The sequence below is a fragment of the Pectinophora gossypiella genome, chromosome 21 (genome assembly GCF_024362695.1).
Source record: "Pectinophora gossypiella chromosome 21, ilPecGoss1.1, whole genome shotgun sequence".
Lineage (NCBI taxonomy): Eukaryota > Metazoa > Arthropoda > Insecta > Lepidoptera > Gelechiidae > Pectinophora > Pectinophora gossypiella.
In genome coordinates, this window is record NC_065424.1 from 4,968,895 (window position 1) to 4,994,449 (window position 25,555).

Here is a 25,555-nt window from a genome sequence, read left to right on the forward strand (position 1 = left end):
ACAGGCAACATCGGATTCGGAGGATCGTTTACTAAAGGACAAAACAGAAATACTTAATATCGTTAATGGCTGTTACAAAGATATACCGCAACCAATTAACATATACCGGATCGGAAAATATAGCCCGAAGAAGAATCGTAGAGTGAAGATTTGTTTTGAGACACACGAGCCTGCTAAACTCATGTTACGCAATAAAGGAAATCTGCCTGATGGTCTTAAGATGTATTCGGACGAAACTCCAGCTCAGCGAAAACTACTGCAAGACTTGAAAAATGAACTAACTCGACGTTCAAAGGATGGGGAACAAAATCTTACAATCAAGTACATCAAGGGTGTGCCAAAGATTGTGACTACAACTCCAAAAAACTGAATACTCTACCCAGTACTACTACAGATTATATAACCTACCAGATTACAAACAACTATACGGACATACATTGCACGAAATCTTGCCTCAACATCCTTTACTTGAATGCACGAAGTATTTGTAATAAATTCGATGAACTGAAATGCATACTTAATTCTCTTGCCACTACTACACATATAATCCTGCTGACCGAAACCTGAAAAATCTAATGAACAGGCTCAGAACTTTCGTATTCTAAACTATGAACATCACTACAATATTCGGACAGACAGAAAAGGCGGAGGAGTATCGGCGTTTGTTCACAAAGATCTAAAACACCATCTTACCGAATCTGTTTATTCAGGTGGCAACAACTTCCTATGGCTAAGTCTAAAGAAATATGCGCTTAATATTGGCCTTGTCTACAATCCAGGTGATACAAATTTTGACGATTTTACAAATACCCTTGAGTCACAACTTCAATTTAGAAAAAGAGCACTACTTTTCGGAGATTTTAATATCAATCTACTGGAAAAAAGTAAAGAGAAACGGAAGTACATAAATTGTCTTAATGCAGCAGGTTATAAATTGATAAATAAAATAGATAAAGCACATTATACAAGAGGAGTCCCTACCACGAAAACTAAGAAATCTATTATAGATCATATCAGTACCACTTTGAAGAATGACAATTACCACCTTACGCTAATTGAATCGTCGCTCTCTGACCATAGACAGATGCATCTAACTTTAAAAAAATATAAACCACCAAATAAACAGCGTACTACTTACAAAGCCGTCAACTACGAGAAATTATATCAATCAGTTGAAAAAGATCAGAATATTACCAATAATGACTTTGAAGAACTTGAACGCGCTCTTAAAATACATCTACAACAGTGTCTAACTACGAAAACGAAAATCCTAAATCCACCACAAGAAGATTGGATACAGAAGGAAATTATTAATAGAATTAATCGAAGAAATGAGCTGTGGGCAAAATTACAAAAAGACTCCCAAAATATCATCTTGGAATCTGACTTTAAATCTGAAAGGGATGCTACAGCTAACCTAATCAAAAGAACAAAAGACACCTACTACTACAACAAATTCACCAAATGCATCGGAAAACCAAAAAAAATGTGGAGTTTAATCAATGACCTCTCCAACAATAAAGTAAAGCAGAGTTGTGCTCCTCCCAATCTCGTGAGTAATTCAAAAACTATCACTGACCCTGTTGAAATCTGTAATATATTCAATGACTACTTTTCATCGATAGGATCACTTCTAGCTAAACAAATCCCGGATCAACCCGATATTCAAACTAATATCTCACTACCAAACGATAATGATTCACCAAAACTAACAAACCTACCCCCTACTACCATCGAGGAAATAAATAAAATAATTAGTAACCTTGACCCCAACTCGAGTACTGGCTTGGACGGAATTACCACCAAAACTATTAAGTGCGTACAACCCTTGATAGTTTCTAAATTAACGGATTGTATAAACGGATTATTAAATAGAGGCCACTTTCCCGATACACTTAAGATTGCCAAAGTCAGTCCTATCCACAAATCTGGTCCTAAAACTGACCCAGGAAACTATAGGCCAATATCCGTCCTTCCTGTGCTTTCAAAGATTCTGGAAAAAGTGCTATATAAACGTTTAGAATCCTACTTAGACTCAATTAGCTTCCTTACAGACCGACAATTTGGTTTTAGACCAAGAAGTAATACCCTTGCAGCGTCAGTAGACTTGGTCACCCAGATAAGACAGAATATAGATAACAAAAAAATTGTTTTAGGAATATTTATAGACCTAAAAAAAGCTTTTGATACGGTGTGTCACAATTTGCTAATTAAAAAACTTCAATCAGTGGGCGTCGGTGGTACTGCGCTAAATATGTTCGAATCTTATCTTAAAAATAGGCAGCAAGTGGTTAAAATTCAGGACTATCAAAGTAAACCCCGGCCCATAACATATGGTGTTCCTCAAGGATCCATACTGGGCCCACTCTTGTTTTTGATCTATATAAACAGTATCACTAATCTAGGACTAAACGGCCACATAACTTTATACGCAGATGACACCTGCTTGTTCTACTTTGGTGGTTCCATACATGGCATAATTGAGACAGCACAAAAAGATTTGGATACCCTATGTAATTGGTTGCAGTCAAACCTACTGACAGTCAATGTTTCCAAAACTGCTTACATAATTTTTAAAGCCAAAAACAAGCATATCCCTACTTATGCACCCCTAACAATAAATAACATACCTCTCCAAGAGAAACATACTGAAAAATATTTAGGGTTGCGACTGGATAGCCAATTGACATGGGGAAATCATATTGAGGCTGTCGGAAAAAAACTATGTTCCTTAATAGGTTCATTGCGAGATCTAGTACGCTGTGCCCCCCGTAAAGTGCGAATGACCATCTACAATGCCCTAGTTAAGTCGCACCTTATGTATCTTATAGAAATCTGGGGTAGTGCATGCAAAACCAAACTATCCGAATTACAAGTAATCCAAAACAAACTTATCAAAATTCTTTTTCACTATCCGTATTCAATGCCAACAGCCAAATTGTACGAACAGAGTAATCTAATGAACATAAAACAGTTATATACATACTACACATGCATTCTTATTCGAAAAATAACAAGCGGAATTATCCACACGTCAATTAAGTTCACACAAAAGAGACACGCATCTAAACGCTCCACAAGACGGGCCAGTTTACTGGTACTTCCGAAGATCCGAACTAACTACGGTAAGCGAATGTTTACTAACGAGGGAGCACAACTTTATAATAAATTACCCTCACATGTAAAAAAATGTGAATCAATTAATGAATTTAAGCATAAATTAGCGGAATATATTAAGCAAATTACCTAAATAGTAGTTGTGAGGAGGTGATTGATATAAATCCCAATACAACAAACTATAATGTGTACCTATATACCGATTTTTGTGTTAACGAGTGTTATGTGTGACCTACAATAGTGCGATGTAAGTGTAATATGAACGACAACATATTAATGTAATTAAGTTCTCCTTCTCATGTAAGTGATTCATTATCTTTAATGAGAATAAAGTTTCTTTAAACCTAATTCGCACTAATTACCCATCAACTCATAGCTGGGGTACATAATTATTCAAAAATGTAACGTAATGGTGAGGTTTATCTACCTTGGCATAGAGAGGCAGCGTGCACCTCTGCACGGCCTTAACGGCGTTATCGGGTGGGCAGGCGGCGCCGGTTTTGCTGTAGGTGGCGGCGCATGCGGTCAGCACGGCGCGCGCCTCGTCGGCGCCGACGGCCGGCGCGCGGACCACGCGCGGGCCCTCCTCCGACGACAGCACCGCCATGATGGCCGACGACGACGGCTCGTCCGTTTCTGTAAGCGATGGGGATTTGATCATAGAACACGTGATTTCCTCTAGTCACGTGAGCACATCCCGACACTCCATACAAAAATCTCCAAGTGCGAACGAGACAGGCAATCCGCTTACGGGAATTTAGACTAAAGTGAGATCCAGCGGTAAAGCGACTCCCTACTGGGAGACTCACGATATAGGATAAAGAATAATAACTACGTACAGAACGGACACTCTTCGCCCCGCACCAACTCATGTCGGGCACTGACCTCAACCCCTCCAGGTCTTATTAAGTATTAAATGGTCATAAGCAGTTAAAGAGAAAGAAGGAAAACGCGCGGACATTATCTCGCTCGCACTTACACATTAGGTGGCACACGAAAATTTAAGATATTTGTATGGATTGTCTGGGGAGTGATGTCAATTCAGATTTGCGGCAAATCTACAACAATTCAAAGTCAAAAATAAAAAAAAAATTTCTTCCAAAATAGTCCGTGGAAACGGGTACCTTCAGTAACGGTGACAATCATCTTGACGTTGTCGGGCAGGCGGGAGGGCAGCCAGCGCGCCCCGCGCAGCGCGTCGGCGCCGACCACAGCCAGCAGCAGCGGCCGCGTCCGACCTATCGCCGCTAGCAGGCGGGGCAGCGCCGCCGACAGGGACGCCACGTCCTGGGGAAGGGAGGTTGGAAGATAGTTGCCAATCAGTTTTATATCCTTATAATCCTGTGAGAGAATCATTACATCCTGGGAAAAGGAGATCGGAAGATAGTTCAGTAATCAGTTCTATGTCCAGATAATCTTCTGAGAGACGCCATATCCTGGGGAAGGGATCCCGGAAGGCAATTAAGCAATCAGTCTTATGTATAGATAATCTTCTGAGAGAGACGCCATGTCCTGAGGAAGGGAGATCGGAAGGTAATTAAGCAATCAGTTATATGTCCAGATAATCTACTGAGAGACGCCACATCCTGGGGAAGAGGGATCGGATCTCCAATCAGTTTTATGTTATGGTGGTATTTCGTAGACGCAGAACCCACTCCTCGCCAGTTATGTTTAAGTCCCATGGGGAACATGCGAGCTCATGGCCGTTAACCGAGCACAAATCCTGGAAACCGCGTGATATAAAGTATCCAAACATAATATAAAACAGTATGTGAAAACACTCCACTAATCAAGATCCTTTTATCACGACGACTGCAAATGAACCACCCCTTTTTTTCTGAATGTTATTATTATTATTTTTTTGTTTGTTTGTAGGTACTTCTTCTTGCCGGTCAATTGTTTTAAGACGATCGGAGTAGTCTTGTGGAACACCGGCTTTCAAACGGGAACGTTACCGAACTTGCACCGATGAGTTACTCATTTCTGCCACCACTCTCACAGTAGTCTAACAGAAATCTCGGTGAGTGCTTAGTCGTGAGTTTTTTTTTACAGTTGTTCTTGCCGGCATAGTAATTCGTCTTTGTAGTCCAAAGGATATCTGAGCCGAAGAACAAAGACAGAAGTACTCACGTTCCTGCCTCGGTAGAGCGTGCCGGTGTGCAGCACATGACACTGGTCCACTATCGACTTAAGCAGCTGGTGAGAGCTGCTGGACTGCGGGGTCAGACCCACGAATCTGTAACATACAGCGAATACGTCAATCAGGAGTTGATCCAGCTTTTATGCCTACCCATGACCCAATCTGTCGCCCAGAAATTAGGGGTCTTGACCTCCATTAACCCCCTGGATCCGCCCGGGTCATTAATCATTAATTTCCCCCTCACTCATCACGGGGGCCGATTACCTAACCTGAAGATTTGACATGGACCTTGAAGAGAAGACATGATTCTTGTAACGACTACTTATCATTGCCTTCAGTATTCGTTACGATGACACTAACACAGTGGCGGCGTTAGGGCGGTGTGAGGTGTGCCACCACACCGGGCGCCGGAATAGGGGCGGGGGGGTTCTTTATATATATATATATATACCCTGGCCACAAACTAACTTCATCGGGTTAGATTGCGGCCACATAAAACTCATACCGGGTTGCCGTAAACAACTTTTTTAAAAGATAGATAGGTAAATTTCGGTGACCGTAAATTAATCGAAAAAGTTTGTATTTTAAGGGGCTGAGGAGTGCCACTTTAAGGTTTCGCACCACCTAAATATTTTGCTAGGGTTGTCACTGCACTAACACCCTGTACAGGAGTGTAGTTTAGTTACTGATGTATAAAATGTTATTATTCAGCAGAGTCAATATTAGGGGACATTTGATGACATGATAATGCTCACCGGATGATGATGGCGAGGTCGGGCTGCGGCGAGGGCGCGAGGGTGGCCGCGCGCGCCACCAGCGTGGCCTTCCCACAGCCGGCGCCGCCGATTAAGGCCAGAGGGACGCAGCTGTCGCCGGTTATGTACCTACGAAATACGATGTTTTGTGCACTCATGCTTCCGGTGTGGGTTTCCTCACGATGTATCAGACAATACATGTGCAATTGGGTAGTTTTTACCTTGGTCAAAGATAAATTATAAAATTCTGATTACTAAATAAAGACGGATCTAAAGGGGACAAAAACGTTTTCTTTTTCTATTTAACTTATTTATGAATTTTAATAAAGAATAATGTATTAATAAGTGCGACATTTTGTCACGTTTTTCTATGACGTCACAGGTTGCTTTTTCATACAAATTCCATAGTAATTTCGTATTTTGACGTTTAGTAAAAAGTAACTGATTTGACTAGTTGGAAACTAGCCTATAATGTGCATACCTACAACAAAAAATATAACATCAGCTTACGTTTTGAGTTCGTTCAACGTGATTTCTCTGTTGGACGTGCACTGTGCAGCTTTCTGACAGAACGACAGGTGTTCGTTCAACTCGTCGAATAAACTGAAATGAGAAAACACAGCATTTAGTTCAAGTATTCTCATTTACATCAGTATTAGTAAACTGACTCAGTGTCAGTGGGTATGAGGACGTGTGTAGTATACTGACCTAGTGGGTATGCGGACGTGTGTGGTATACTGGCCTAGTCGGCATGCGGACGTGTGTGGTATACTGGCCTAGTCGGCATGCGGACGTGTGTGGTATACTGGCCTAGTCGGCATGCGGACGTGTGTGGTATACTGGCCTAGTCGGCATGCGGACGTGTGTGGTATACTGGCCTAGTCGTCATGCGGACGTGTGTGGTATACTGGCCTAGTCGGCATGCGGACGTGTGTGGTATACTGACATAGTGGGTATCCTGACGTGTGTAGTGTACTGACCTAGTGGATATCCTAACGTGTGTGGTATACTGACCTAGTCGGCATGCGGACGTGTGTAGTATATTGACCTAGTGGGAATCCCGACGTATGTAGTTATGCGGACCTAGTCGGCATGCGTACGTGTGTAGTATACTGACCTAGTGGGTATCCCGTCGTGCGCATGCGGCGGCGTGTTCTCGGCGACAAGTGCGTCGAGCAGCGCGTCGAGCCGCTCGCCGAGCGCGGCGCGCACGCTCTCCGTGTAGTCGTCCTCGCCGCCCGGCGCGGTCCGTCCGCGGACCGATGCGCGGATTATGTTGCGCTCGCTTAGGTTTAGCTGCGGAGAGGATTAGAAGTGAGAAAACGTTTTTATTTTAGAAGGTCGTGTTCGTGGTAGGGTGTGGTCTATCGTGGTAGGGATGTGTGGTCTTGGCTAAATAGGTATTCGAAATCTGCACCCATCTGTTAAATTGCTCGGTTGTTTTATTTGTTTTTCTGAAAACAGACCTTGTATAAAATTCCTTTTTGCTTTATAATTGCGTATAATTTTATTATATCCATCAAAATCACCATTTCACAATTCTCACAATTATAATTATGTACAGAATTTTATTTGCCTGTAGTATCCTAACCAAACTGGGGATCACAAAGTGATTTTTGTGATTTGTCTCCACCGGGTTTCGATCCCGGGGCCCCCGGATCGGGTGTCCTCGAACTCAGCTCAAAATCGATATTCTTAGACGTCACCAGAACTTTATCTCGAGATTGCTCCAATGAGGTTGAGTGTCATAACTTTCATATTTTGTTGGCAACGTGATATGCTCGACTCTAGTGAGTAGAGTCTTCAAGTCAAGGATGTAAATGTCAACTCAAAATCCTTAGTTGAGGTAAACCCGAGTGGAACTTTCGAGTTAACATCTCAGAATACGGGCGGGTTGGGGAGTGCTGTAAAAAGGATCGGTATATAGGCTAGGTGAGGTGGCGCTGACCTTGAGGTCCTTCTGCAGGTTGTGCAGGCGGCGCGCCAGCTCGGCGCGGTGCGGGGCGTCGTGCGGCTCGTGCGCCTCGGCCGCCGGCCCGGGCGGCGCCGCGCCCAGCCGGCACACCCACACGCAGCGCCGCGCCGCCTCCACGCTCAGCAGCACCGTGTGCTGCACCTCCTGTGACCAGGGCACCATCGGGGGTCAGGAGTTAAAATGGCCACATCGAAGCAATTCATCTAAGATAACAGCTATTTGACATTTGCATTGCGCACTTACTTTTATATGCGCAAATGTCAAATTGCAATATTGCTTTTTTAGATGAATTGCTTCGTTGTGGCCTTTTTAACACCCCAGGTTATAACATATAACAATTATGTAACGATAAAACACTATTACATAAAACAAGAGTAAGGCAGAAAGCAAGAGGAGGGCGGGAGAGTATTTTTCCCTAAAAAGAGTAGCATGGAGAATGCTACGACACGCACCGACAAGAGCGTGGCTCTTAAATTAGTCTAATCTAACCTGGCTACAAGATCCCACTGCTGGCCAAAGACCTCCTAATTTTACTTTAAGTTATACCTGTCGTTTTCTTATCCGCTGAAAAGGAAAGGGACGAGTGATTGATAGTTCTTAATTTCAGGAAGAATGAGTAAATGAATAAATAGCCCGGGCGAATCAAAAAGCATCTCACTGGTATGCAAACCGTTTGACGTGCGCTGTCAACTTAATTCTGTCGGGTTATTGGCCAATGATGATGATGATGATTGGCCAATGTAAAATTTTTAGACGGTTGTTTTAGATTTGCGCTTAAAATTGACGTGTGTTCCATAAATTTTATGCTTGTCGATTACCCGTCCCTTTCCTTTTCGGCGGATAAGAAAATGACAGATATAACTTAAAATAAAATTAGATTGTATTTACAGGAATTAGCACCAGTGTGTGCTTAAATGATGAACTTAAGGTAGAATTAGATGGTGTGTGCTGGAATCAGGGCCATTACCTGTTCAACAACAGTGGTGAGATAAGCGTCGCAGGCTTCCTGCGGCAATGTCCGCACCAGCACGTTGAGCGCCTTGGCCATCTCCCGGCGCCACCTGGCGGGCGCGCCGCGTACCAGCCGATAGCACGGCGGCGTCGTGGAAGAGTCTAGGCTATACCTGGAGTGAGGAGACACAAGCTATCAATCAAATATACTTTATTCCAACTTTCATCATCATCAGCCGTACGACGCCCACTGCTGGGCATACTGCTGGCCAAGGATCTCCACGACGATCGGTCCTGCGCTGCCCGCATCCAGCGGCTTCCCGCGACCTTCATCAGATCGTCGGTCCACCTTGTAGCGGGCCTAACCACTGAGCGTCGTCCGACACGTGGTATTGCAACTTTATTATTAATATTTTTGTCATTTCCATATCTCGGGACTATGGGGTCCCGGACTTTTGGATGGCGTGCGTGGGACCGAAGCCAACACGTAGAGGCCCCTTAAGACAGTCTAATCTAAGTGTGGTGTGACACCAACCGGCGATTATCCCTGTATGCACTATGGGAGTGCACCCAAAGACAATCCCCGGGTCGTGTAGGACTATTGTAGATTATGGGAACAAAGGGAACTGGGCTATTGGGTTAGGGGTTGGTGGACCGGGATTTATGTATGTTATTATTAACAAAACCTATTATCCCTATTATTATTTTTTTATTGCACACATACATTGGATCTTTGGTCTTACCGGGGCTTCGGGGTATGCAAGGGCTAGTAGACAGGGCTGGTGATTTTTGTCAAAGAATAAGTATGGCGATTCAGAGAGGCAACGCCAGCCTGTTGGGCACCTTGCCTCGATGTGACGCATTGGAGGACGTGTTTTGGACGTGTGTGTTGGACGTGTTGTGTTTTTGCACATGTGTTTATTTGTCCAATAAATCACTTAAAAACACATACAAACATTTAGCAACAGCACACATGGGCGGCCTTATGGCTCTGATGTAATTTCTTCCAGGCAACCACTACCAGGAATCAGCCATAAAAAGACTTGAAGACACACGTGTTTACAAACAGCTCCTTGTTCTTCAAAAGTGAGCAGAACCATAAAACGTGAATTAGAATAGATTAAAAAAAACATCTCAAGGCCCTGTGCCGAAGTGTTTCTTGCAGCTCCTTTTCCCAGGTTGTTCAAGCCTGCAATGTCCTTACCAAACAATGGGCAGTCTCACAAAGTGATTTCGACGATATAGAAAGAAGAAAGAATAACATTTATTTCCATATTGGACGCAATATTAAAAAACAAAAAACAGAAATAATTAAAAATATATCAAAAACTTAAGAGACAGATTGTGGAGGGCATCCAAAATAAAAAGGGATCTCCCTCAGCGTAATGCCGTGACTATAGATGTAAAACAACCGATTTAAAACTGCAGTGTAGCACCAAACGCCACTATAATGATTATGTGATTATGAATAAAGACAGTATGTATTCAGCACTTGGTAGTTTCAGTTGTCTCCCTACGAACGTCCCTATATGGCGACCCTGCCATCCCATATTTGGGAGCCGTTAGCATAAGCGTGAGTGCGAAATAGATCACAATGCACTTTGAACTCGGGATACCGGTGCTCGTGTCAATCATTTTTATTCGGGTTCGTGAAATTAAAATCCACAATGGGCAACTCTGCAACTAAAACTGAGTCCGGGACACAAAATCAAAATCAAGTGATAACGCAAATTGGGCAGCACAACGAGATAGAACAGCGGCACGCTATACTGGCGGAACATTTGGGACGTACTAGCTGTTGTGTGTGTTGTTTTTGTATGTGTTGGCGTTAGCGATCATCGTGTCCATAGTGGTGGCTTTCTTTGCCGTACGCTACGCCGTCGTGAGCTGCAATAAAAGGATGGATCGCCGAGCTCAAGGCCAAATCATGAGGAACAGACAGGTATAGCTTCAAGATTTCTAATACTCACACCCATGGCGCCACGAGCAATCATTACTCCAGAAAACATACAGTATCAAGTACGCAACTTTATGACAGTATTCTGCTACAGACACCAACTTCTATATTGCGACACCAGTATTGAGCACGTCAGTGAGAATTTGATTACGGTGAAATCTGTATTTATTTCAAGTATACAGAGGGACTATTTACAAATGGATCATTAAACAACGTACGACGCGAAGCAATTTGTGATGAAATCGGAAATATACCAGTTGGAATTGGAAGCGAAGAGATAATGGTCGTCCGTCTTTCCCTCTGCGAAGGCAACACCTGGCAGTTCATCTGGGCCTGCGCTTTCCCCTAATCAGTGATAAAGTACGTGTAAGTGCAGTAATAGTGCGGTGACTGTCCCTCCCCCAGTGTTATCGTTCTCAAATTTCCCTACGTTAATTAAGCGCGGAAACTGTGAACTACGGCAACACGAGAGGTTATATGGGGTTTTAAACCTAATGTTGCCGTTTTAAACCCCAAATAAATCGTTTTAAACCGTTGAAAACTCGCCAACAAGAGAGGAAGAAGAGAGGAATTAGTCCACCGACAAAAACGCAGCTCTTAAATTAAGAGAGAGAGATGACTGTGTATGAACTCACCATTTGTTCAACAGCGCCTTGTCGCTGTCATCCTCAGCGGCGTCAAGCGCAGCCTTGAAGTCGGCGCACTCGAGGGTGTGCGGCAGCAGTGGCGTGCCCAGCCCGGAGTTGAGGAACAACACTGGCACCACCGCGCCCAGCTCCGACTGGCCTGGAACATGAGAGATTCCATGACAAACTTTCTTATAGATCAACGTGATAGAAAACCGTGGTTGTGATCGTGACATCCATCATAGAAATAAATCGTTTTTCTTCATTTCTTTCATAATACTTAGCGGAACAGAAGAGACCGAGGGATGGTATTGCTCAGCTCTATCGGCCATCGTATATCATCTAGGGCGTTAAACAATACGAAACTATCGTTATTCTCATAATCACTTTGACCACGTTCAGTTAGTTGTCACTTCACTTTCACAGTGTTAGTACCGTTAAGGCAACGTCCGTCGCCGTCCGCGTTCCGAACAAGACTGAGTAAGTGACAGGCGGTGACTACCCTCCACCGCTTCCCCCACTCCCGCTCGCTTCACCTGACTTCAATCACGGCGAGTCGGTGCACTGCAACTTCACTGCAATCGATGAGTCGATCACGCATGACCTTCTCATGACTTGTTAAAAGTCAAAGATTTTTTAAATTTAATAGCCTTATTGCTAGACCTTTAATCAACGTCTTGGTTACTTGACGCGCCGAAATTTTATATCGAATACGATGAGGACCCGGTAGTGTAGTTTGTAAAACAAAGTCCCGCCTTGACAGTGTCAAAACCTGTATAGCTGGGGAAAAGAAATTGCAGAAAGAACCTCGGCACAGGGCCTTAGACGTTCTTTAAAGAGAAATATTGTAGTCTGTGTCATAGTCTCGGTTACTCCGATGGAAAAAAGGTTTTTTTGACATGACTTATTGTAGATTTGCCGCCGACATATGGGGAGCGCTAAGAGCTCTCCGGTACAAAATTTAAGATAACAAGCCGGAGGGTGCTCAGTTGGGCGCGAACCTCGGCTCAAGGCGTCTGAGAGGATATTACGGCCGACTATTGTGCCTATTTTATTCGTCTCTATATGTTTTGAGCAATAAAGAATTATTAATAATATTTTAAAGGATTAATCGACCCTAGTGTTGCAAGAAGGTATGTATACAGGGTGTTAATGACATCGTAACGAATACTGAGAGAGATGATTTAGTTGATATCAAGTGGATTTTCCTGTCGGGAAATTCATGAAAATTTTAATGATTTTGCGACGGAAAATTCCACTTGATATCATCTCAGAATCATGGCTTGAATCAACCCTCAAAGTTTTCGTTACGATGTCACTAACACCCTGCATGTAAAAGTAAGTAGTAGGTAAGCTTACGTGCGAGTTCGGCTATGCAGAGCACTGGGAAGCGGTGGTCCCGCTGCTGCTCGAGCGGCGAGCGCCAGTGCAGGTCGGCCACGTGCACGCGCCAGCCGCGCCGCCGCGCGCGCACGCGCAGCTTGGCCGCCGCGCCGCACTGCAGCGCGCCCTTCTCTGCGCAGCAGTCTGGCGAACAAAGCAAGGACTCAGTAATAAATTGTTCGACAAGTGTCTGTAAACCAACGAGTGTGTAAGTTTGGATCTTCATACGAGTCGGGTTGGGAATTGCACTATCTACAAATTTTATGTAAAAACCACCCCAATAATAGATTGCGTTACATAGGTACTGTAGTGTTTACATAAGTACATAAACACATTGTAATACACGTAAGTATAATTAAATATACATATAAATAAATGTGTAATATATTATAAAATACTTGAATCGATATAATCGATTCACATAGGTATATACATATTCTGTCGTCTCGGGCAATGCACTACGCGGTGGTCACAATAAAAAAGTAAACTGTACGGGTATGTACGGGGGTGGAGTGAAGACATTGTGTGTGGCAACGAGCCGATATTTATTTATATAATTATATTCGTTTGTTAGTCGTTTTTTATCGTATCAACAGTGGCTGCAAGTTGTCTTTGATTACTTGTGGCTCTGCCCACCCCATTAGGGATAACGGGCGTGAGTTTATGTATGTATGTATGTAATTATATTGAGGCGAATACACCACAGGTACCTCCGTAACGCATTTCTCAGGAATGTTTTCCTTCACCGCTAAGTGCGTGATATCGACCATGCAACCTCACAGTGCGAGTCAAGCGTTCTTCAAAGTGCCACCACGACTCTAATTTAGTATCACTATTGTCACATAGGTCATGGCACCACTGACAGATAATGTCAATGTCAAGTGACATCTCTCCTCATTTTTCCGCAATTTTTCCGGTTACGCTTCAAAGTGGTACATTCTATTGTTTTTTCCATGGTATAAGAAGACCAGCCGAGTCTGCATGACAACCGCACCGCGAATTATATTGAGCGCTTCGACCAATTAACGATACGAATGCTATCTACGTAAATGAACGTCAAACGGCTATTGGTCGAAGGCCTCGATATAATTCGTGCCGCGCGCGGCGCTGTTATCGTGCAGAGTCTACGTATGCTCAATCCTCTAACAAGTCGCCATTGCTAGCCCTTTGATGACGTATGTGTTACCATGAAATTGGTACCTCCAACATTCCAAGGATGTAAATTTTATTATTGAAAATTATGTGAATTACTGACTAATGTATTTAATTACTATTACTTGTCACGTATATAAAAACATTAAAACTGTAACTCTTTTAAGTACTAAATGTTCAAAATTTCCTTGCAAAGTAAATATAAAAACAATGGTCGTGGGTATTTTTTTTTTAAATGGCAACTCAGGGTGGGTTGACATCAGCTGGACTAACCTTGAAATGAGTCACTTTTGAGCATACCTGGTTTTCTTATACCATGAGTATGATCATGTAAATTAAAGTATGTTTTTATTATAATGCTTCCTCCCTGCGGCTTCACCGCCCTACACAACCACAACTACTATCAACGTTTTATAATGATTGAGCACCCATCCATAAATCGCTAATAAAATAACGGACGCCGACCCTCTTGTTTGACATTAGCATCACCTCCCGACAACTGAAGTATTGAAAGGTCACACGGGATATATTTTATTGGTCGTTGGTTTGATCTTAGGTCGTTATTAAGAGGCCCAATAAAACGTTATGGGATAAAGAAGTGTCTGTCTACGAAATTGGGATATAAAATACCAATTTTTATGTCCCAATTTCGTAGACCACCGTCATCTCCATCCTCTAAGGATCTACGTGATCATTGTTATATGGCTAGTCGACATAGATGATCATTGTTACTTGGCTAGTCAACATAGGTGATCATTGTTACCTGGCGAGCGACATAAGAGATCTTTGTTACCTGGCGAGTCGACGTAGGTGATTATTGTTACCTGGCTAGTCGACGTAGATGATCATTGTTACCTGGCGAGTTGACGTAGGTGATTATTGTTACCTGGCTAATCGACGTAGGTCATCATTGTTACCTGGCTAGTCGACGTAGGTCATCATTCTTACCTGGCTAGTCGACATAGGTTATCATTGTTATCTGGCGAGTTGACGTAGGTGATCATTGTTACCTTGTGAATCAGCAGCGCAGACATAGATGATCATATTGTTGCGGCGGCGCACGCGCGTGCTGGGCACGCGCCCCAGCAGGCTGGCTCGGTGCTCCTCTGGCAGGGCGGACACGGTGGCAGGCACGGGGATTCCCTCATGTTCCTCGCGGGGAGACGCGCACGCCACCGGAGATGAGAGCGAGATGGAGTCTGCATGATGAATAGGTTTTGTTAATAATAACATACATAAATCCCGGTCCACGAACCTCTAACCCAATAGCCCTTTGTTCCTATAATCTGCAATAGTCCTACACGACCCGGGGATTGTCTTTGGGTGCACTCCCATAGTGCATACAGGGATAATCGCCGGTTGGTGTCACACCACATTTAGATTAAACTGTCTTAAGCGGCCTCTACGTGTTGGTTTCGGCCCCACGCACGCCTTCCAAAAGTTCGGGACTCCATAGGCCCGAGATATGGAAACAACATACTTACATAAAGGTTTGGCCGTGCCACAAGTCATCATAAAACAGCATGCAGCCACTTTTGGTATGATAGTGACATGAATATTATGATGAAATCTAAAAGTCAAATTCAGTGGTTTAGAAGGAAGCCACGCTTTCTTCGACCAGTAGGGCTAACATGCAACGTGATAAAATTTTGTCACGGTCATTTTGTCGATTCTGACGATATAATTATGTCGTTTGTCGATTGGTGCTCATATGTGACTTCAAATAAGTCATGTCGTTCTGTCAAAATACGAACAAAATCATGTGACACGCATGTTAGGAAAATACTTATCGATTTCGGCAAAATTTATTGAATCGATCGATAATTTTATCACATTACGAATGTTAGACCGGCAAGGCTATCACAGATTACATCCACCTATGTCAGTCGATAGAATATGTCATTGTCACCGATATTAATCAACATAAAATCCCGTTGAGTCACGGAAGCTAAGTTTTTTACGCGTGTCATAGATATATAACGCGTGTAACCTGAATTTGATGAAACTACACCCTTTTGTCAAATTACAATACACTAAAATTAATTCAAAGAAATAGCAATTACATTAGCAACTGTAGCATAGAATAAAGATTAATACTACGTGTGGAATGGTATTTTCACTTTGTGATCCCTAGTTTGGTTAGGACATTACAGGGTGATCACCTGATTGTATAAAAAGTAAGATGATCCGTGCTTCGGAAGGCACGTTAAGCCGTTGGTCCCGGTTACTACTTACTGATGTAAGTAAGTAGTCGTTACATGAGCCATGTCGGGGGCCTTTGGTGGCTCAATACTAACCCTGACACCAGGGTTGATGAGGTTGGTAGTAGTAGTAGTAGTAACGATACTTGGAAACTGACACAGAAAGACAGAGAGACGCGAGGCCTTTGAAATGTGGTGTTGGAGGAGGATGGAGACAATAAGTTGGACAGAAAGGGTTACTAATGAGAATGTGCTAGTAAGAGTAAGGGAAAATCCACAAATATTGAGAGTTATTCAGGACAGAAGAGGCAAGATAATAGACACGACGAATTTATTAAAACGCAGGGAAGCTACAAGGAAAGAGAGGAAAGGGAACACCAAGATGAGCTCACGTGGAACAGATTAAAGAGAAGGCGAACGTCGTGTCTTATAAGGAAGTGAAAGGCATTTGATAGTGATCGACAAGAATGCAGAATGCTGCACCGACAAGAGCGGATGTAGAACAGAAACTCTTCTCCCGACACCAATTTGTATCGGGCGCTGATCTCACCCCTCTGGGTCTTACTTTAGTCTAACACGTAAGCCGCTAAGGAGTAAGGGAGACAACGCGCGGACTATGTCTCGTTCGCTCTTACGAGTTAGGCGGCACACGGTAAGAAATGAGATTTTTGTATGGAGTGTCAGAGGTGTGGCTGTAGTCATAGAATAAAAAATAATGCCAAGGGCTTTAGGTAACACAATTGGGTATTTCCCTAGGTCAAAGATAAATTATGAAATTATGATTACTTACTAAATAAAGACAGATCTAAAAGGTGACAAAAGTTTTCTTTTTTCTATTTAACTCATTTATTAATTTTAATAAAGAAAAATGTAATAAGTGTGACATTTTGTCACGTTTTTCTATGACGTCACAAGTTGCTTTTTCGTAGAAATTCCATAGTAATTTCGTGTTTTGACGTTTATTACAAGGTAACTGATTTGACTAGTTGGAAAGTATCCTATTTTAATTGATTGATGCATTGTTTATGGACTTATTTAAATGATTGAAGCCCACAGACGTGACGACGCGGCAGGTTATTCTGGGCCGGAATTTGTACCTAACGTCTCCTCTACACAATCGGCGAAGAAAATAGTGGGACCATATATTATGCATTTTTCATTTCTTTTTAGTCCAGACGCATAAATGAAAAACTAAACTAGACCAAAGAAACCTAGACGAAATAGTACATGATTAGGCAGGTATCCGCTTTATTAGGTACAAAAAATACTTTATAGTCTAGGTTTAAACCAGGACTAGAAAGTCCAGGTTTGTTACAGTACTAAAGTTAGTACCATGGTAATAGTACCAGGGTTTAAGTCCAGGTTTGTTATAGTACTAAAGTTAGTACCCTGGTAGTAGTACCAGGGTTTAATTCTGGTACTATTACCAGGGTTTAATTCTGGTATTTACTAACTTTAGTCTTCTTTTTGTCTAAGGCGGTTAGTATCGTTCTTTTCGAAAGTGAAACGCAAATGACTTTGATTCCACATAATATTTAACAAAAAAGCTTCAACAGTTGAATATTAAAGCAACCTATTGATTTTTCTTGCTCGCTACAAAAATTCATTACCGTAATGGTACAGGTGTTTCGTTATATTATATGTAAATTAGCTTCGGGGTAAATTAAAATATGGCCTAGTTTAATAAATATTCTTTGCGATAAGTAAAGTGATGAAATGTTGGATGGTCGTCGTTAATTTTGCTAATTGATCGTTTGACTGTGGCAGGTGGTTGGAAGACGAATTATGTTGGCTGTGAAATTCGTCATTTTATACTATATTTAATGGCCCCGATTGCTGCAGAACCCTCCAAATTTTATTTTCAGTTATATCCGTCATTTTCTTATCCACAGAAAAGAAAAGGGACGAGTGATTGACAATTGTTAACTTTATTTAAAATGAATGAATAACCCGGGCGAATATAATTGTTTGACGTGTGCCATCCAACTAAATTCTGTAGGCTTATTGGTCAATATAAAATTTGGGAGGGTTTTTTAAATTTCTGATAAAATTGACGCGTGTTGCATAAATTAATGTCTGTCGATTACCCGTCCCTTTCCTTTTCGGCAGAAAAAAAGATGACAGGTACTTTAATAACTTAAAATAAAATTAGATGGTGTCTATATCGTGACCAGATCGTAGAATTGATCATTTCATGATGTGCTCGACCATTTCATGAAATGGTCATATTTCATGAAATAGCCAACTTAAGTTGACCATATCGTTGAAACGTCGTTTAATGATATTTAAAACAACGTTTGGCCATATTGTTAACGCCGTTCACCAGGATCATCATATCCAGCTTACGACATCGTATCAACAGTGGCTGCAAGTTGTCTTTGATTACTTGTGGCTCTGCCCACCCCATTAGGGATTACGGGCGAGAGTTTATGCATGTATGTATGTTAACGCCGTTGGTGTCCATGCTATGTGGTGTAATAAAATGCGAATAGTCGATTAATTTCTTAGCTTCAAAATGATGTATCTATACGATATGGAAAATTGTACAATTACATTGATTCATCGATTATAATATCAATCAAGTTTTAAATATAATCGACACTAGCGCCACTACCGGTGGATAATGTTACTAATTTTACGATATGATTGCCAACGTTTGGCCATATCATGAAGTAATCATGCATTTAGTTGATTGATTGATCATTGATCTGGCCAAACTACATCATTATGTGGCCAACTAATGATATTCTATTTCATGAAATATGACCATTGCATGAAATGATCGAGCACATCATCAATTGATCAATTCTAAGATCTGGCCACGACATATACAGGAATAAGCACCACAGCATACCTTAAACCTATGGGCAATTTGACAGGATTCTCTTCGAGAAGAGCTATTCGAATAGTTATTCTTCTGCTTTATTATTTTTAGTTTTTGTTTTGGTATAAAATCTGTAAGTAGGTTTATACAGGGTGTTAGTGACATCGTAACTAATACTGAAGGGGATGATTCAGGCCATGATTCTGAGTTAATATCAAGTGGAATAATCCATCGCATAATTCGTGACTTTTTTGTGCTTTTTTTTAATTATTTTCAACTGAGCTGCATCATCTTCCGTTTGGTTAGGACACTACAGGCTGACGACCTGATTGTCCAAAAGTAAGACGATTCGTGCTTCGGAAGGCACGTTAAGTCGTCCCGGTACTGATGCAAGTACATAGTCGTTACATGAGTCACGTCAGGGGCCGTGGGCGGCTCAATAAAAACTCTTGACACCAGGGTTGATGAGGTTGGTAATCCACCTTATAACCCATACGATAGAAGTACTAACCAGAGACAGAGCCGACGCCCCCGCGCGGCCCCTTGAGCTGCGGCTTGGCGACGGCCGGGGGATCAAGCTGGTCGTGGGCCGGAGCAGCCACCGTCGACGGGGGGCGCGCCCGATACGATGGCGACCTGGAACCAATAATGGAGGTTGCTCAATAACCAATAATAATATAAAGAATACATACATACATACATACATAAACAGCCTATATACGTCCCACTGCTGGGCACAGGCCTCCCCTCAATCAACCGGATTAACCGGGGGTATGGAGCATACTGATGAGCATGATGGACTAATGTTATGGGCGATAGGCTGATCCCTTATCACCATAAGGTTCATCATATCCATCTTTGGACTTCGTATCAACAGTGGCTGCAAGTTGTCTTTGATTACTTGTAGCTCTGCCCACCCCATTAGGGATTACGGGCGTGAGTTTATGTATGTATGGAGCATACTCCACCACGCTGCTCCACTGCGGGTTGGTGGAGGTATTTTTGCCCTCCGAAGCACGGAATCATCTTACTTTTTTGGACAATCAGGTGATTCAAGCCTGAAAATCCTTACCAAACAAAGGACAGTCTCACAAAGTGATTTCGACAATGTCCCCATCGGGAATCGAACCCGGACCTCCAGATCGTGAGCCTAACGCTCTAACCACTAGACCATGGAGGCTGTTATATAAAGAATAAGTTGGAGAGAAAGAGTTACTAATGAGGAAGTGCTAGTAAGAGTAAGGGAAAAGAGGCTTTTGAGAGTTATTAAGGACGGAAGAGGCCAGTCGATTGGACGCTTATAAGACACGACGAATTTCTTAAAAGCATCATATAAGGGAAGCTACAACCTCCGTGGTCTAGTGGTTAGAGCGTTAGGCTCACTATCTGGAGGTCCGGGTTCGATTCCCGATGGGGACATTGTCGAAATCACTTTGTGAGACTGTCCTTTGTTTGGTTATGACTTTTCAGGCTTGAATCACCTGATTGTCCGAAAAAGTAAGATGATTCCGTGCTTCGCAGGGCACGTTAAGCCGTTGGTCCAGGCTATTAGTCATAAGAACACCTCCACCAACCCACATTGGAGCAGCGTGGTGGAGTATGCTCCATACCCCCTCCGGTTGATTGAGGGGAGGCCTGTGCCCAGCAGTGGGACGTATATTAGGCTCTTTATGTTTATGTTAAGGAAAGCTACAAGGAAAGATAGGAAAGGGAAGAACAAGAAGTGTGTTAAAATTAAGAGCTGTCAATCATCCGTCCCTTTCCTTTTCGTCGGATAAGAAAACGACAGGTATAACTTAAAATAAAATTAGAAGGTGTCTTCAGGAATTAGGGACACTATCTTTAGTCTGCGGTTTGTAAGAAGGAGGTAGTACCTAGTTTTCCAATGCCAAGCTGTATCATCACAAATAAAGCTAGTTCGGTATTAGGGGATTTGGGAATGTCACTAGTATACAATGAAAAAAGTAAAGGGGAGAGGACGGAGCCTTGTGGGACTCCGGCATGTATCGGGTGCGGTGACGAGAGCGTCCCCTCCACGCGGTAGCGAAAGGTTCGATTTGAGAGGAAGTCTCGTATGATGTGCACGAGACGGTCTGGCACTCCCAGTGAATAAAGCTTGTATCAAGCGGTTGTGCCAAAAAAAATGCCAAGCCGAACCGAAGTCATAAAGCACTCCATACCGCTAATAGGGGTAAATATTTACATAAGTCCCCCCCGCTTAGGAGGCGAGGCAGGGGACGTGTAAAATTGATTATTTCGTACCTACTAGGGTGTATAGACGTTATTACTTTGTTTGGTGAAACGAACAAACTGACTCCTGACTGCTTCTTACTGATGTAAGTCGTTACATGAGTCACGTCAGGGGCCTTTGGCGGCTCAACAAAAACCCTGACAATAGGGTTGATGAGGTTCGTCATCCATCTCACAACCCGCACTACAGAAGAAGAGACTTTGTATGATTGTTTAAAAATGTTTCTTCTGTGCTAAATTTTACATTGATAAGAGTTCCTTCATACAAAAGCCATAAAAAAGAGGTAATTGTTCTTTTTTTCCATAATAATTAAATGAACCAAATTAGGGATCACAAAGAGATTTTTGTGATAGCCCCCACCGAGATTCGAACCCGGTGTCTTCGGATCGTGAGCCCAATGCTCAACCACTTGCCCACGGAGTTCGTTATTACGCGGGTATTACCTACTACACTTAAGTACATAAAAAAAAGGACCTACATTGGCCAAACTGGATACGTCCTTAGAAAAGATTCAGTTCGATCTACTCTGAACCGGCGTGCGTGTAAGAAACGATTGATGAATGTGGAGGAAGCAAGAGAAGTGTGTCAGGATCGAAGCAAATGGAAGGAAAAGAAAAAAAAAATTAATGTATTTATCTAAAAAAAAAAGAGCTCTCTTAAAAAAACTCAAACAAAAAACTCTCTTTTGTCTGTTCTATTGTGTACAAATAAATAAATAATAATGTAAATGTGTGTGTGTAACGTGTTGTAATATAATGTGATGTATGTGTTTTAAAATGTAGGTATGGGCGACATTGTTCTAAATATTAGAATTAAAATCAATGAAAAGATGTTAAAACCATTAGAAACTTAACCCGTTCACGACATCCCAGCCCGGTAACCCTTTACAAGCCGTAAATCGTAAGCCCCAGTCGGCTGGCACGCACGCGGCTACAAGTAGGTCGGACGCGCGCGTCACGATGACGTCACGCGTACCACTGACGTCAGAACCTCACCCCTGCCACGCCCGCTGTACACAGACCCCACTTGAATCTATCACTTGCTGTTAAGTTATACGTTTAATGAGGTACTTCCCAGGCCACGATCCGCAAAAAGTACAGATGGCGCAAAACAATGCCAAATTCAAATATCTTTATTCAGTAGGTAACATAGTTACACTTTGAATCGTCAATTTTTACATAACGAACGTCTCATCCGCCTAAAACTACTGTAGCTTCTCACAACCTGTATACCCGGGGAAAAGAAGCTGCAAGAAAAACCTCGGCACAGGGCCCTAGACGTTCTTTAAAAAAAAAAAATAAACAAAATATTTTTATAAAATTGAGTAACTTAGCTGCCTAATATCAGTTCTCAGACAGTTAATCCCATGCATTCATATCTTCTTTTCAATTGCCTTCGTTAAACCTTCTAATTTCATGGATAACATACATTATGCATATTTTATCTTTATACATGATGATTCTGGTTGTGACACCCAGGCACCAGCCCCTTTTTATTTTTTCAGGGAGCTAACAGCTTCAATTCCAAATAAATACAATTGTAGTTAGCAGAAGGCTAATTACAAGTTTCCACATATAAATTATTATACTGATCAAAACAAACAGAAGCAATATACGTAGCAACATAATTATAGGTATACATATCCAATTATTAAGCAAGAATTGAGGAGCTCGGTGGCGCAGCGGTAAACGCGCTCTGCACCGGTTCCTAGGTGGCATAGCCGAGCTGCACTGTGTGACGGACGCGGCAGAGACTTGGTTGAGGGAGCTTAAACTAAATTATGATCCACGCAGGATATTTTAATAAATTCCAAATTGTAATAAATGTTCCTTTCCACTGGTTGCCTGGAAGAAATTGCTGGTTAGCAATAAGGCCGCCAGATTATACTGTATCTATCATCCATTTGTGTTTTGTTTTGTATGTTGTGTGCAACAAAGTATATTTGATTTGATATTTTTTTTTGCCATACGCTATAATAAATAATTAGTTGTAGACCCTTCCACATACCTGCATAATTATTTACAGTAGAACGGTTTAATACATAGGCCTATTTTAACCAATTAAGACATAAAAAATTACGAAAGGCACCTATAAAATACGTTAAATTAATATTCGTTGTTTTCTTACTTCCTCATTTTAGTCTTACTGGTTTAATTCCTGAAAAAACATTTCCGAATTGATGAAAAGCTGATTTCCAGTTTTTACCATGACTGTACTATACAAAAAAGAAATTGCGCGACTTTAAGCCACTCGCCGTAGCGGGAATCGCCGTTCGGGGAGTCGCTGTCAACGCGAATTCATATGATCCACGCAGGATATTTTATTTTTGTTAAAATAGTCGTGAGGTTATGTTATATGATAAAAACTATCCCACGAGATGCGGCGAGAATTAACAATTGAATTGTAGTACGAGGATCACGTGAAACTGCGAGTGTTATTTCGTCTCGCTTCCACCGGAACAAATTTATGCAAAGCGACAAACAGAACATATTCGTAGTTTTGACTTGTACTAACAATATGACGTCATTACACTAGTCTGACGTCACAAGATAGTGAACAAAGGAGGAAGAATAAATAGTGCATATTTGCTTTATCAACTGGTTTAAAAACGTTGCGTATAGGCATAGAATAAGGAATAATACTACTTATAGAACGGCAACTCTCCGCTCCCCACCAGCGTCTGAGTTAGGTTTACCTTGACGTTTAGACTTGAATTGTATGGCGTCAGACGTCACACACACAGATGTGCGTGTACGATAACGTCTTTGTGTGGTGTCTGTGTAAAACGAAGTTGTGTGTATGAAGTGTCCCGGGTGTGGTATAGGTCAAGATTCGTGACATTTGTTTGCGGGCCTAGTCTCTGAATGCCGAATTCTGTTAAGTGGCGCCTGCTGATAGAATACCGCTTATGTGTTCAATTTCGGAATTGCTCATTTAATTCTGTAAGCGTTACGACATCCAAATAGTAAATCCATAATAACTTTTATCCTTAAAAGTTATGAGCTCCAAAACTACGTATATGAAGGTACCAGTTAGTACCAACTATTGGTTATAAATAAACTCTATAAATGTGCGCAGTTTGTTCTCACTGCATAGGTGACCAGCGATCCTGATGCTAGAATGGCGCGTCACCTAAAAAAGGAGATTATTTTTTTTAAATCAAGGGTACCGACTGTCTAACGATCGGTACCAACTGGTAGCAGCTGAGCACTAACTTTTAATATTTACTTCGATGTAAAATAAGGGTAGTGACAGGCCATCCTGACGGTCCCGAAGTAACGTTTCCATTCTAACGCTCTTTCCCTGCGGCTTCACCGCCCTACACAGAAAGAAGAATCTATTCTCTTTAGAAGAAGAAAAAGACGACAGAAATGAATGGAAGAGGTATACATGTTGTGCCGACCGCTCCTAGAGTGAGATAAGGACAGGACGATGATGATGACATTCTGCTAAAAAACTTCGCAATAACATGCCAGCTTTAATCGGTAAAGCAGTCTTTTTTCCGGACTGAAATTAAATGAAATCAAAGCCTTGTTGAAGAAAAATCTGTAAACTATTAAAGAAGCTGTTTATGTATTTTAGTTAGCAAGCAAGTGTTAAGCCAAATTGGATGCTTTCAGTCAGCCAAGGAACTTTAAGAGCCTTGCCACATTAGGCGACTAAATAGCGTAGGAAAATAGTATAATGTAATGTACAGTCATGAGCAATATAATGTACCAACTTTAGGACTCTGTCGCACTAACATATTTGACATTTAGGGAGACTTACAGTTCAATTTGTCAAAAAAGTGAATGTGACATGGTACCAAAGTGTATACATATTAATGCTCGTGACCGTACCTATGTGCTGAAAGTGGCGGGAAAGCTCACACTCAAGTAAAAACCCGCGTGATCGGTTGCTAAATCTAAACAAATCAACTAGGTATGTTACTATAGTGAAGTTAGCAAAATTATAAACTAAACGGGTTTAGGGTGCGTTCCGATTGAAGCGCTGTGATTAGGATCTCCGATGCAGTAAGTAAAATCTTTATTCCCTCTACAAAAACACATGGATACATAAATACATAAAAAAATACAATATTTGTAGAGGCTGGAGCCTAAACTAGGATACCCTGTGTCCTAGGACTCCAGTCCTCCACCTCCAGAAAGTCATGGTCAAGAGAAAATAACAAAATAGAAAAAAAAATTGAATTGAACTTGAATTAAATTCCGGTTCAATGGAAC

General features: G+C 41.9%; 1 protein-coding gene across 1 annotated transcript in view; it reads right to left on the bottom strand.

The window, feature by feature from the left end:
• LOC126376760 (uncharacterized) overlaps positions 1 to 25,555 on the bottom strand; it is a 76,414-nt gene that overhangs the window by 18,434 nt on the left and 32,425 nt on the right. Inside the window, exons 3-14 of the mRNA XM_050024330.1 lie at positions 19,593 to 19,717; positions 15,067 to 15,255; positions 12,881 to 13,048; positions 11,531 to 11,681; positions 8,955 to 9,111; positions 7,961 to 8,131; positions 7,130 to 7,308; positions 6,523 to 6,615; positions 6,013 to 6,141; positions 5,248 to 5,353; positions 4,242 to 4,404; positions 3,545 to 3,753 (exon numbers count right to left, since the gene is read on the bottom strand). Coding sequence (XP_049880287.1) covers positions 3,545 to 3,753; positions 4,242 to 4,404; positions 5,248 to 5,353; positions 6,013 to 6,141; positions 6,523 to 6,615; positions 7,130 to 7,308; positions 7,961 to 8,131; positions 8,955 to 9,111; positions 11,531 to 11,681; positions 12,881 to 13,048; positions 15,067 to 15,255; positions 19,593 to 19,717 — 1,840 coding nt within the window. The remainder of the gene's footprint in view (positions 1 to 3,544; positions 3,754 to 4,241; positions 4,405 to 5,247; positions 5,354 to 6,012; positions 6,142 to 6,522; positions 6,616 to 7,129; positions 7,309 to 7,960; positions 8,132 to 8,954; positions 9,112 to 11,530; positions 11,682 to 12,880; positions 13,049 to 15,066; positions 15,256 to 19,592; positions 19,718 to 25,555) is intronic.